General features: G+C 33.5%; 1 protein-coding gene across 3 annotated transcripts in view; it reads right to left on the reverse strand.

Moving 5' to 3' along the window:
• Window positions 1-15,329, reverse strand: part of LOC128983201 (protein Dr1) — a 50,630-nt gene that overhangs the window by 21,898 nt on the left and 13,403 nt on the right. For all 3 annotated transcript variants that reach the window (XM_054402398.1, XM_054402399.1, XM_054402400.1), the window contains one exon: window positions 5,135-5,298. In XM_054402398.1, coding sequence (XP_054258373.1) covers window positions 5,135-5,298 — 164 coding nt within the window. The remainder of the gene's footprint in view (window positions 1-5,134; window positions 5,299-15,329) is intronic.

Consider the following 15,329-nt stretch of genomic DNA (forward strand, 5'->3'; position numbering starts at 1 on the left):
AAACTGAGATTTAAAAAAAAAATTAGGCCTTACTTTCTTGGCTTCATACAGCTGGTTGCAGCCGTTTCATTTCCTATTACAACGTTGTGTGGACATGGAGGCCATTAAATGAGTGTTATCTACATTTTTGGCTCTCATTTCCTTAATTTACTACTCTATGATTACTGTCAGATAAAATAAAATTGCTAGATGCAGACGACGTTTAAACGTTACCGGTGACAAGAGAAGCTATTGAATGCTTGCAAGTGATTGACAGGGAAATTAGTAATCAATTTAGTTTGTTTATTATACCGATAGTGTTTCAACTTGGATTTTAATGGAAACCAACACTAAACCTTAAAATAATGAGAAATCTGGTCTATCAACCTTTGCTTCAGCTGTTGATTGTGGTTCATCGTCACAAGCCCTTCCTTGGTTAGATTACGAAGATTTTTCAAAGGTTTACTAAATTAACAAAGAGGAAATTACCTGATGTGATTTAAGATATGTATAGACTAAATGATAATTGTAACGAAAAAATCTCCATATAACATGAAACTTACATTGAAAAAAATAGCATAGTTTGCTCCTGGTAACAGCTCTTGTATAGGACTATTAATTCCTAGGCTATGCTATGGTTTAAGACGAATACCAAGTCCCAAGTTCAATTATTAGGAATATATCTGTTTAGTCCTTGCAAGAACAAGCCTACTATAGCCAACTTGTTACATAGCCAAGTAGGCCTACATGTTATTTTTACTTTACAAATTTCAACATGTTTAAATTAAAAGCCGATTTCAGGATAAGTTACTGGATACTGTTTTCTGTACCAACTAGGTTGAAGCACAATTTGCCCTATGCATAATGACAATAAAGGACGATTTCTTGACATTGAAAAGTGTTATTCATAGTACAAGTAACTTATCACTTAAAAGATTATAGCAATGCCGTTTTTAACATTAAAAGAAAGGCAATAAACTCCAATTTCAGTAGGCTAGGCTCTGTAACACAAAAAAGTATTTTTAAATAATCGTTTTACAGTTTTATTGGTCTTAATTGTTGATATAAGACATCTATGAATGAATCTATATTAAAGAAATAAAATGAGCTTTTAAAATATAGTTTGGTTGTATGTCCTTTGAACTTAATGAAATTTACATTTAAGATGCTTAAAAATATTGCAATATTTAAAAATAAGTACTAAATATGATGGGACACCGAACTATTTGGTTCTGTTGTTGTAATGTTAGGTTTATAATGCCAAAAAATTAAATACAATCTAGGAATAATTTGTTTTCCAATTAATGTTAGATACAATACTTACTGACATTTTTTTAATGTTTGTTCAGTAAAAATGTAGTTGCAATTAATTTTACATTTACCTAATGTGCATGGAATAAAAAGTAACGTCTTTGGAAAAGTAGCTAAAATTGTAGCTGTAGCTACATTTCAATGTAGCTGTAGTTGTAGCTAGCTACTTTTGCGGAACTGTAGCTGTAGCTGTAGCTAAGCTACTTTTTTGGAAATTTAGCAGTAGTTGTAGCTAGCTACATTTTAAAAGTAGCTTCCCCAACACTGTCTATTTTATAACAAACAATTTGGATTCAGGAAAAATTTAAGCACAGGTTCTGCACTAGCACAGTTTATAAATGAGGTTACCCAGGCTTTGGACGGGTCTTAGGCTACAGCTGGTGTTTTCTGTGACCTGTCCAAAGCTTTTGACTGTTTTGATCACTCAGTCCTTCAGCTCAAGCTGAGTGATTATGGTATTAGGGGAAGTTGTCACTCACTATTGAGTTCTTACCTTTCTAATAGAAAACAAAGAACTGTAATAACACTGGATAAGATCAAGTACTATTCGCCATGGGGAAACCTATCGGCAGGTGTGCCCCGAGGTTCAATCTTAGGTCCTCTTACATTAATGACCTCCCTAAAGCTATTGATCAGGAACTACAGTAATTCTTTTTGCAGATGATACAACAGCCTTGATAAAAAATAATAGTACTTCTGAAATGCTATCTTCTCTTGAAAATGTGGTTCATGACATGGAGGGTTGGTTCTTGAACAATGGATTGAAACTTAATCTTGAAAAAACGCAAACAATAAAATTTTCTGCCAGAAACAATGGTAATAAAATTGAATCCCTTAAATTGGCAACGTCTCATAAATTTCTAGGTGTTTATATAGACGAATCCCTTAAATGGGATGTACATCTGATTCAATTAAAAAGTAAACTTAGATACATGTCAATTGTATTTCTAACAGGACTGTACATTTTGGAATCACTAAACTACATTCATTCAGCTAAAAACGACCTCCCAGAATCAATTCAAATCAACCATAGATATTATACTCGAAATTAAAACATTTTTAGATTTCCAAGGCACCGTTTAACCCTTTATGAAAAAAGTCCACTATATGCGGGGCTGAGGCTGTACAATGTGCTGCCTGAAAACTATAAATTGTTAAATGAAAATAATTTTAAAGATAAAATAGGTGAACACTTAATTGACAGAGCCTTTTATTTAATTGCAGATTTTCACAATACCCCTTTAGTTTAGAATAGTTTTATCGTTCAATTTTGTTAATTTACATTATCTTCTTGATTACCATTTTATTTTTTATATTCTGATAATTTTAACTCTGACAATGCACCTATTCTGTATGTACCAACACATTTAAAGAATGTTATGTGCAAATAAAATATGTCTATGTCTAATGCTGATGAAAAGTAATTTCGTTATTGGTTTCGATAACTGTGTAATGGAACCCTAACCAGTCGCTAAAGATTTAGGAATCATTAGATAATTAGGCCTATTTTGATCAAATATGTGTCAATATGGTCAATCTCACCTTTAGGACGAATACCACCACATAAACTTACACTAATTGTAGTTTTTTATGTTGATCAGAAACAAATCTAGGTTTAAGTTTGGTCTATGGCATGCCTTTACTTTACAATAATTTTGTTAATCCTTTACAAAAGGAATATAAACTTAGAAATAATAACTGGGTTGGGATGCTTTAGCGGTTTTGACCAGGAACTAAGCTTATCTCAACACACCTTTATTTGACTTTTCATATTTGACGAAGACAATTTCCAAAATTTCAATCAGAGGAGCCTTTTTACCACCATTAACCACAAGACCAAACACCAAAGCTACCTTAGTAAACCAGGATTTATTCACAAACAATTATATGTTTGCTGCCATTAGCAGAGTTAAACCTCTGGAGTGATAAAAATTATTTATTGAAAATAACGTCAACAAAAGAAAAGACAAACAAAACAATTTTTTTACACAAAAGATATAGTGTACAGGGATATCTATTCTGACACATAGATAATATAATTCTTACAATAGTTTGTTTTACATTTGAGCGCTTTAGGGACTTATGTCCCTACAAGCCACTAACTAGGCAATTATATGTTTGCTGCCATTAGGATAGTTAAACCTCTGGAATAATTCAAATTATTTACTGAAAATATTGTCAACAAAAGCAAACAAAGAGGCTGTTTATTACACAAAATATATGGTGTACAGGTATATATATCTTGACGAATAGATAATTTGATTCTGAGTTTGTTTAAATATTACAATAATTTGTTTACATTTGATCTTTTTACGTCCCTACAAGCCACTAGTAAATTATGTATTTATGATGATGTAAATAATAATGCTATTGCAAGTGTGAGGTTTTATACTTTGAAGGCAGAGAATGGAATGATACATATTGCATGGAAACATAGCATTTATATTTTTTTTTCCTTTCAGTCTAGAAACCTGTCAACAGGCCCTAAAATTGTGTAATGTTAATTTGATTTTTTTATCATCTTTTTATATTAAGTTCCATTGTAAACTAGTCGTAATTTAGCTACTGTATTTAGTTATTTAAAAAGTTATGAGCATGGGAAAGAATGTCTTGATAAAAAAATGTTCTTCTTTATTGCAGTTGAGGCAATTCCCAAGCTGTAAATAAGATATGAAAATGAAATATACATAAATACTATATCTGTTCTTCGGGAGAGAAGTTAAAACAAAAAAATCTGTTAATTGGTGATTTTTGGCCCAACCCGACCCGAACCATAACAGTTTGACGCACAGACCCCAAATATCAGACCCAACAAGCGAGCAATCATCATCACTGCTGGAGTCCATTGACTGTTGCGTGGTGAGTATTTTCGGCCTCACAAAGGAAAGAAACGCCAGAATTAAACATTTTTTAAAGTTAAAAATTACAAAAATTAAATATCTTAAGTAAACTATTTTGAGATGCTCTGCTAGAAAAAAACCTGATGTAATTTCTATTTTTCTGTAAAATAAAAATTTAAAAAATTATTAATTAGCTTTAGTCTGACACTGACATTTGACACTGACATTTGACGCTATTCATATTGTATGTATATACAATTGTATGTATATACAATATGAATCAAGATTTTCTATTCTGGTTCTGACACCCTAAAGTAATCTATAATTAAGTTGGGAATGTGATCAATCTCACAGGTTTGACACTCTTATAAAATCCAATCATTTTAAATAGGCTAATTCAGTTTATAAAATAATGGAAAGGTAGTATACCTTCAACTGCAAAGAGAAGCCTACTGCCAGTGGCGTATCCAGGGAAGGGGGCCGCCCCCCCTCCCCAAATTTATCGATTCTTGTGGTATCGATATAGAATATCAATTGTGTATTCCAAAACAAATACCGGACACTTTTGCAAAGATAGCACGATCAGAAGATTACCGCTTTTTCCGTAATTGTGCAAGACAATGATGATGTTTCCGTGATTACATGGCCACAGGAGATGATCAGAATTGTCCTGTGATCACGGATAAGACGATTATGTCCACACAACTGCGGAAGACTATGATGATGTTTCCGTTACCACGGGGGTATTCAGAATTTTGCAGTAATCATGGAAGACTACAAAAATTTCCTCATGACCGTGAGAGACAGGAGATGTTCCTGATTTAGCCGCAATCGTGGGAGACTTCGATCAGGTTTTCGAGATCGCGGGAGACAGTGATGGTTTTCTGTGCCTGATGAAAATACCTTCCCAGTTTGCCGCCCCCCTCGCCAAAAAACAATGTCCTGACTACGCCACTGCCTACTGCATAAGACAAGGTAATGAGTATTACTTAAGACCCTCTTACTTTGGCAAACAGTTCTTGTTGTTGTCGTAATAACACTTCTTCAGGAATGCCTAGATTCTCCAACCGGGTGCTTTGTCTGCGACGTTTAGCTGCAATTGCCTTACAATCCCTCAAGACAGCTTCTGCATCCGCACGGTAATCTCCAAAGCCGAGTTTATCAAGAGCTGAAAATTATGGGCAGGAATGAAACCTCAATAATTTATTATTCTACTAGCAGAGTACCCGTCCTTCGTACGGGGTTGGCACATAAGTATAAATGTTTTTAGTCATGGGAGAGGACACGGTTTATTAAAATTTGGTCTTTTAATTTAAACGGTATTATATAGTATCATGTAGTGTCCTATAGTATCTACCATAGCCCTAATATTCTACCATTGCACCTAAACCATGAAAAAAAGTTAAGTTCTCATTGTGTACCACAACTTTTTGTTGCTAGTTGGTTAAAATTAGCTCTGGTCATAAATGCAAAAAACATAATAGTGCTGCACCCTGTTGGTAAGCCTTATACCTTTTTAATGCTATTTAATATCATAGAACCAACTTGTAAAGTTGAAACGGCTGACAAAATTCAATAATTTCTTTAAATATGAATACTCATAAGGTTTACATGAGAAACTCCAGAGCCAGAGCCACTAGGGCGAACCTGAAAGGATTTTTGAGGTAAGAATAATATGTCTATATGTTAATCGGGAATGTCAGCTATAATCATACTAAATTTCAACCTTGTCGGTTTAGTATTTTTCGCGTTTACTTGTTACAAACATCCATCCATACATCCATATATCTATACATCCGTACATCCAATACTTTCTGATTATAGAATCTTAATTATTTCCTATATCCATGAACAATTTATTTACAAAGATTTATTCCCTGTAAAATATTATTACAGCATTTCACAAATATTAGAACAGACTGCGTATAATAGATCATAAACATAAACAAATGAAGTAACTGAAAGAATCATACACTAATGAAATTACATTAACTGGTTTGACAGCTCCATTTAAGTAATGTTAAATAATGTTTACATTCGGGCTTAGTGACATAATTATTTTAAATTTATAATCCTTACCCTCTCTGTTCTAATATTCGTGTAGTATTTAATATGTTTGAACCAGCTGTGTGGAATTGTGAAATCAAAATTCATTTGACAGTTAGTTCTGCTTGTTTACATTTTTAAACTTTTTAGGTTTGTTCTTTGTTACCATGGATACCATCAATCAATATTTACTTTTAAATCTCTCACCTCAAATTTTTGAAAGCCCACGGGGCAGAGCCCTAGGACAATATCGAAGCGGGAATAGTTCTATATGTATCCTCGGAGCTGTAGCTTCATTTGTGTGCAATTTGAGCCCAGTCGGTTCAGTAGTTTTTGAGATTACCTCATACAAACACACACACACACACACAGACACCACCTCTTCTTTATAATAGTATAGATTACTAAAGCCACATCTATAATAACAGTAAATGGTTATTAAATTGATAAGTTAATTGATTCAACTAAGCCAGGCTATCGTATACTCTTATATGAGCAATGTTTGCTTGTATGCATGCTTGCACAAAGATCTCGTAAACGGCTTTGACGATTTCCTTCAAATGTTGTAAATTACTTAATTTCTGGCTTAAAAACGTGTTTACTGCAGTTAAAAATCTAATTACGTAAAAAAGTAAATTGAAAGTAAACAATTTGTTACATTGGCCTTATGGGTTGCCAAGTGTGCCGTGCGCGTCACTTTTATATATATATACTCAGCGCGCGGGCAACAACTTACTGGCCGAAGCGTATCAGCTACCAATGGAATAGAGTTAAAAACGACGAGCATATGAGAAATCGCTCTCGTTAGCCCTTGCCCCAAGTTTGGACTGGACGTCGCCGAAAAGTTTTCTGACAGCTCCAAATTAAACATAAGTATTAGTACCTAAGTAATTGCATTAATTTATCAGGGAACCCAAATTCAATCATGAAGTAGTTTAAGTTCAGTTAGGGGTTGCCGGGGAGAAATCAGGGGGCTTTAGGATGTGGAATTTCTAACTTAAAATGTCGGTCTTCTCCTTAAGAGAAGCCGACATCAGCTTGTCGAAACAAAATCTAAATTCACATGGTTTTAAATTGTTCAATAATTATGTGCTGTCAATTTGATTAATTCATTGCTAAATTACCTTACTTCTATCAGTTTCCATTTTACACTGTTAGTTCATTAATTAGTAATCTTGTAAATGCAATTCTTACATATTCAGGTAGTGGGTTAGTTATAAGATTTACTTGTTATAAATTACTTTCATCAAAAGCTGGCTTAAGGTGTTAACGGCAATGGGCATGATCAACCTCAGGGTAAAATCCTTCTTTTAAAATACAGTTAACAGTCCTTCTTAATTTCTCAACCTCATAGTTATTATTAATATATTATATTTCCTTGTCACAATCCTCACGCATCCATACCACTCTTCCGTTAACTTATTCCACAGACATGCTGAACCAATTCAAGTAGTATCACCCAGTCACACAGATTGTCTACGTAAATGTTACCTAAGTAACCAATGTTGGTAGAAGAAAATAACAAGGAAAAAGTCTAACGTTGAGCAAAACCCTGCCCCCCTCCCCCCATATAACACAGCATAACGCTATGCCATACCCCCTCTCCCCCCTAAGTGTGTTACGTAATATGTGTATGGCACCTTATAGCAAACCTGTGTACTCATTCAATTTCCAGCAGATTCTAAGTCTGACCAAGATAAGATCACATCATCAGCTGATCAGATGTTTTGTTTAAATATTTTGCTCATGTCAAAACAAACTAACTTATTCTATTTATTTACTTTCACAATGATGTATTGCGTCTTTTTCCGACAGTCTCTTCAAAAACTTCTAATAATGTGTTACAGCTTGACGATAATAACTACCATGAACTGTCTATTATGAATTCAAGTAAAAAAGCTCAAATGTTGGCCTATCGGTAGCCCAAGAAAATATTGATACCCCCGCCGCAGCAAACCTGCAGACTAAGCGAATTTACCTGGCTGGATTTCTACAAAAATATTCCCTGAAAATGGTCAGATTTAATTGCCTATTTAAATAACATTAATTTTAATGAGTACCTAGGTTTGCTGCTACAGGGAAGGTATGGAGGTGTGTTTCTTATTGAAATGTTGATAGCTTAGTATGAAATAAACAAAATTGCCATTTAATTAAAATACATCCCAAAATACAACAGTTTATTTATTCTCCATAAGAATAACATAGGAATTTTAAATTTAAAGTTTTTTTATTATCTTTGTAAGCATTAGGCATACAACAACACTTCAATATACAAAATTATTTTTTTTAACCTCTACAAAATAATCTGAAGAGAAATTGTGAAATTTTATGTTTTTTGACTCAAAAATGGGAAAAACTAATTTTTACCCCATAAAACCCCCCCCATAAACCCCTGTTCCCATAGTCCGATCATACTGGTTTTCAAACTCGTTCAAACAAACGTAGGTTTACACGTTTCTACCAAATTTTAGCAAAATGGGATAATTTTTGCTCGAGTTATCGCGCTAACGGACACATATTCAATTCAATTGAAAACAGAAAACAGAAAATTGTTAGTAATGCTTACAGTTCAAAAGATTTAGTTAATAAGTCCTCCATTACTCAAGTGCCTTTTTCTGGAATTTTATCACACCTAATGATCTAATAAAAGCCACAAAAAAACTAAACAAAAAAAACTCTAGCAGTAATGATGTTCTATGTCTGTTCTGTATCTTATGTCTAATAGTTTGCTTAAACAGATTATTGGTAATCTAGCTGAACCTCTATCTTACTGCTTCAATCTCTGTCTCCTTAAAGGTGTCTTTCCAGATGATTTAAAGGTCACCAGAGTCTGTCCCATTTTTAAAAAAGGTAAAAAAGACATTCCAGAAAGTTTTTGCCCAATATCAATCATTCCTGTAGTATCAAAATTGTTTGAAATCATAGCTTTTGATCAGCTGAATTCTTTTTTTGAAAGAATCAACTTTTTAAGTGTTTTGCAATTTGGATTTTGAAGCAAGTGTACATCAGACGCAATAGATAAATTGATTAATGAGGTACTAATGGTCTTTGAGAGGAAGTCACTTGCTCAGGCAACTTTCTGGGACCTGAGTAGGGCTTTCAATTGTGTCGACCATGATGACCTAATAATGAAATTAAGTTTTTATGGTATTAACGGAACTCTACCTTCTTTTTTTAAGTCATACTTAAACAATAGAACACAAAAAGTCAATATTGATGGAGAATGGTCCCAAGAATTAAAAATAAAATATGGCGTCCCTTAGGGGTCTGTTATTATTAGGGGTCCTATGTTATTTTTAATTTGTATTAACGACCTCCCAGAATGTATAACCAGTAAAACATATTTGTATGCAAATGATACAACATTTTTTAATATTATTCCCAATCTTAAACAACTTCAAGAGTTAGCTCAAAACTAAATTAATGAAGCTTCTATTTGGTTTGAATCTAATGGCTTCCTCTTAAACAAAGATAAAACTCAAAAAATTGTTTTTAGCCTTAGACCGTGTGAATTAAATATGTTGGATGGCTATGTAGACAATGTTAAATTTCTTGGTATTTATCTGGATAAGACCCTTTCTTGGGGACATCATATAGATTACATAAGTTCTAAGCTTTCAAGGGTAATTTGTCTTATAACTAAACAGAAAGTAAATAGAATAAACTTCTTATAACACTTAAAACATATATTTACGCTTATACTGTTACTGACAAAAGAAAGAGACCCAGGACTGACCCCTGTGAAACTCCAGCCAGAATATTTTTAGGTTCAGATCTTACACCATTTATTTGCACTATCTGTTGTCTGTTTTCAAGATAAGAGTGAATGAATTTTAGGTCCACTTCCTTAAAACCAGATATTTAATTTTTTTTACAGTACTGCACGTGAGAGGCAGTCAAATGCCTTGCTTAAGTCCACAAGTGTCAGTCTCATTGCCTCTCCCTCTTCAAAAGCCTTGATTATGAATTTTACAATATGCTCTAACGCTAAAGTTGTTGAATAGTTTGGCCTGAACCCGTATTGATGCCTATACAAAATGTTATTGTTTTGAAAATATGCATGCATTTGAGAAAGTATACAAGATTCAAACACTTAACTAAAAATTGGAACAATAGCTATGGGCCGGTAGTTAGAGGGATCTCTATTATCCCCACCTTTAAAAATTTGAGTTACCCTATTATTTCCCTAGTATTTCTGTTGGTCTTTATTTTATCGTTGCTGTTATTGCTTGTTATAAAGCAATAACATCATTATTACTACTACCTCAGAGTAATAATACGTATTAATATACACCGTGTCCCAAAAAAACTGAACAATTTTAAATTATTATATAACTAGTGTACCTGTTGCTCGAATTCGAGCAATTGCATTACAGGCGACTCAAAGATTATGGAAATACTCACAATCTACACAACAGTTAGTTATAATCAACATATTTTGTAACTATCTTATCTTTTTTCAAAAAGCTGATCTTGTTTTTTTAGTGTTTTCTACAAATTATCCCTCTCATAGTCGCATTAGGTTGTCTATGATAACGATTATAAATGAAAAAAAAAACATTATTTCTATTTCTTCTACTTGGTTGTGTTCTATGACTTTTTCTATGTTTCCATTGTTTGCAAATCGGATATTTCAATGATTGCTTAAGAAATGTAGAACTGTGTTAATTCAGTTTTATTTTTAGCCTATATCAAATTGTCCAGGATTTCTCACTCTTTTCCATTCTATACACCAACCCAAGTTTCGTCTACAGATGCAATATGCCAACGAAAATCACCTACGTACAATCTCCAAGAAGTGGTAAAAAAGGCAGAAACCAACCCATACAATAGATAAAAGTTAACTCCAAAAGAAAAGAGTTACTGTGATAATAGGATTTTCCACTGATTTGGTAATAGAACATTATATTGCAAAACATGACACGATGCAGAAGAAAATCCATTTTAAAATCAGAAAAACCCATTGCAAATACTGTACTTTATTTTGACAAATTCAATAAATCACAATTTAAATATTAACAGCTGTTTCATTAAAAAGTAGTGTAGAATTATGCATATGGTCGTAATGTAAACAAATCTGGAGGCAACTTTAAAGGCTTCTGGGGCAGAACCCCAAGGGAATTGACCTCGTTCCTCTTTTGATGGCTCATCTACAGACCAAGACCTTTCTTTAGAGACCCCTACCAAGTTTCTACGCCCAGCCGTTCTCTCAAATTATCTGTGACAAAACCCCGTTTTCCTCCATAAGAATAACATGGGATGGGAATTCAAAGGCCACTGGGGCAGAGCCTCAAGGGAATTCACCTTGTTTCTTTTTTGATGGCTCATCTACAGACCAAGACCTTTCTTTAAACACCTCTACCGAGTTTCTACGCCCAGCCGTTCTCTCAAAATAGCTGTGACAAAGAAAAACAGTTTCAAATTAACATATAGATACGTCCAGGCATACCTAGTCTATTTTGAAGGTGCTCATATGATAACTGAGCTCATAAAGTTTAGTTCAATATCAATTGTAACTATCAGCTGATTCATTGTTGTCGCTTGAAACGTTGAAACTTGACATTTCAAAACATTGCCCTGTCATTAAGCAGGCACCATGAACGCACGAGAGAAAGCGCAATGCGTTAAGTGGTACATTCAAAGTAAGTCAGATATTGCAGTGTAAAGAACATTTAGAAGACGCTATGGTCGACGTCCTTCATCACGGAACAGCATTCGAGCCTGGTATGACAAATTTAATTAACTGGAAGCTTACAACATTTAAAAAGTAATGGTAGGCCTAAAATCCAAAATGAATTGATTAAAAACGTGCAACAATTATTTCTTCACGACCCTCGAAAGTCTGTTCGCTGTGCAGCACATGAGTTAAATTTGTCAAAATCGAGCATTCATAGAATATTAAAGAAAAATTTAAATATGAAAGCTTAAAAATTGAAAATTCTACAACAAATAACCCCAGATGACAAACTTAAACGTAAACACTTTGCAATTACTGTGCTTGATCGTTTGTTTACTGATAAAAACTTTCTAAAAAAGATAGTGTTTTCTGATGAAGCCACGTTCCACGTTTGTGGAAAAGTGAATAAACACAACGTTCAAATATGGGGCACTGAAAAGCCATATGAAGTTTGAGAGCATATTCGAGATAGCCCCAAGTTGAATGTGTGTTGCGCTATATCTTATGACAGACTTATTGGTCTGTTTTTCTTCCAGGAAAAATCAATAAATGGAAACATTTATCTAGATATGTCAGAAAACTTTGCATATCCACAGTTGGAAGACCTTCAGCCCAACATGATTTTCCAACAAGACAGTGCCCCACCGCACTGGAAATTATTTGTAAGAGAATCACTCGACCACACCTTTCCCTTTTGATGGATTGGATGTGACGGTCCAATACGCTGGTCCCCACTGTACCCAGACCTAACACCCTGTGATTTTTTTGTCTGGGGTTTCATCAAGGACCAAGTTTATAAGTCAGAAGTCTCCGATGTCCGAGAATTGAGGCAAAGAATAAATGCAGCCTTTACTAACATTACTGACGAAATGCGCCATAGAGTGTGCTGAATTGGACAGACGTATTGACTATCTTTTTGCCAAGAATAGCAACCATGTTGAAAATTATTAACACGTATGATATCAAACAAAACTTAGGAATATTTGTGTCAGTTAAAATGTAATTAGTTTATCATATGATTGTTAATAAACTTTTTATAAGTAAATAAAATTGTTCAGTCTTTTTTTGGGACACGGTGTGCAGTTTAACCTCAGTATAACGAATCTGAAGGGACCGAACTGAATATTCGTTATATCAAGGATTTGGTTAAAACGAGGTTCGTTATATAGAGGTTATGTTTGCAGGAATTTCGCTAAGTCGAGGTTCGGAACCAGCGTCGGTCAATATAGGTCGGGATTAGACATCATTAAAACACAATTAAAGTAGCGTAGGCTACAATACTTTACAGTACAGTGTTTAAATTGTACAGTAGAACCTAAATTATCCGGCATAAAAAGGGGAGGGATCTTGAATATTGCTCAATCATGAAAATGGCATTGACCTTGGTAACAGGTTAAACGCTGTAAGTTTAAAATCACAGCTTGTTCTAACCCTCCTAAAACCTAGCCAAATACTGTATTGCGTAGTCATAAACCATGTAAAGAACAAAACAAAACAGTAGTAGAAAGTTTTGTAAGCTACTGCTCGTGATAGGCCGGTAGGCTACTTACAGTACAGTACTGATTTATCACAACAGAGGAATGTCAATAATAATCATTAACTATAGCATTGGTGTTACTAGTAGAAAACAAATCGTATTGAAAACAATAAATTATTAGATAAGTCATTATAAAAGTGTATAATCATAGTCAACTTAAAGATAATAAAAACACTCGAAAAAGGAATGTTAAAATAACGATGTTGCTATTCTTTCTCTTTGGCTTTGTTTTTAAATTCTTTATTTCTGTTACATTTATTATTACATTTAAATTTACAGCTGGTCGCCGCTCATCGGTGACATTTGATCACATTGACGGATTAAAGGTATTTTAACCTCTAGATTAATTTAAATTCTTTCTTAGGTTTCTCTTTATCCAAAAATTGTACAATTCACCATAGTTACTTATCGCCCAATCACAGCTTACTAAACATTACGTCGTCATCAGTCCTCAGTGAATGAAATCAGCTGTCAGTTGCAACATAGCGCGCGCAGCGACAGCAGACGGAGATGTGTAAAACGGAGTAGACGAATGTTAGCGCAAGCGATGACGTCACCTTTCCATTTCATTTGATAAAGAAACAGATTTTTCAAAAACAATAATGGGGTGGGGGGATTTGTTATATCGAGGGAAAGACGTAGACAATTCGTTATGCAGAGGTTAAATTCGCAATGTAGAGGTTCTGACAATGATAAATTCATTATATTGAGGTGTCGTATTTTAGCCGAAATCACAAAAAAATTGTTAAATCAAGGTCTTTGTTATGGTTTGTTTGTTATGTAGAGGTAAAATATACATTGTGTCTTATGGAGAGTTCTAGGGGATTAAAAAAAATTCTTTATATCAAGGAATTCGTTGTATTGAGGTTCGTTATATCAAGGTTAGACTGTATAATGTTATATAATACATAATATAACATTATGTATTATTACTCTGAGCTACTACTTGATACTTGTTACCATTATTACTAGGCACAGTCTTTTTTGGTTATTATTTATTGTAGTTCTCAGGTCTCATTCAGTATTCATTGTCAGCTTTATTATTTAATATTATTGCAAGATTTTTGTTATCCCTGACAATAACTATTTATTTGCACTACTTGACTTAATTATTAGTTATAGTTCATAGGTTCAATTAGCATAAATTACTTATTTACAACTTTCAGCCTCTGCCATCTTGTAAATCTAGTTGTAGACAAAATTGTATTTATAATGGAGAAACCGTTGGAATATATAAATAAATAAATGATAAAAGATGGAGTAACTTACTGGTAAACAAGTAAGTTGTTCTTTAGAATTAAAGCAAAAGGATTTTTATATAGGCTAATGTTTACATAATACTAGTCTTCTATACTATCTATACTATTATATAAAAATCTAATGGTGTCTGTCTGTATGTGTGTTACTAATAGGTGCAAAAACTACTGACCCAGCTGGGCTTAAATTTTACAAAAATATAGCTACCATACCAAGGACCATTATAGGACTATTCACATTTCGATACTGACCGTAGGGCTTTACCCCTTTGGCTTTAAAAGTTCAGAGGTGAACATTTTAAAAGTAAATATTGATTGGTCTCCATGGCTGCGATGAGAATACTAACAATGTTTGTTTACATTTGCTTTGAAATTTAAATGTAAACAAGAAGAACTGCTAAACTGCATATTTCACAATTTCAGACAGCTGATACAAATAAATTAAATATAATCTTTTCCATAACTATGAGGTAGGTTTATTTTAATCTAACCTTTTATCATGGATTATTTATTCTAAAAACTATGTCAATGATTATAGAAAAAAAGATTCTATAACCGTTGTTGTATCAACTCCGGCTCTGCTTTGGATTTTTTTAAAGCGTCTAAGTTATGAAAATATTGTTATTGATATGTTTTTATGGAAACAGTATGAAAATTACAATGTATGGATGTTTTGTATGAAT

Source organism: Macrosteles quadrilineatus, unplaced genomic scaffold (genome assembly GCF_028750875.1).
Source record: "Macrosteles quadrilineatus isolate MER2022 unplaced genomic scaffold, UCM_ALF_1.0 Scaffold_1__1_contigs__length_201487025, whole genome shotgun sequence".
NCBI classification, from domain to species: Eukaryota; Metazoa; Arthropoda; class Insecta; order Hemiptera; family Cicadellidae; genus Macrosteles; species Macrosteles quadrilineatus.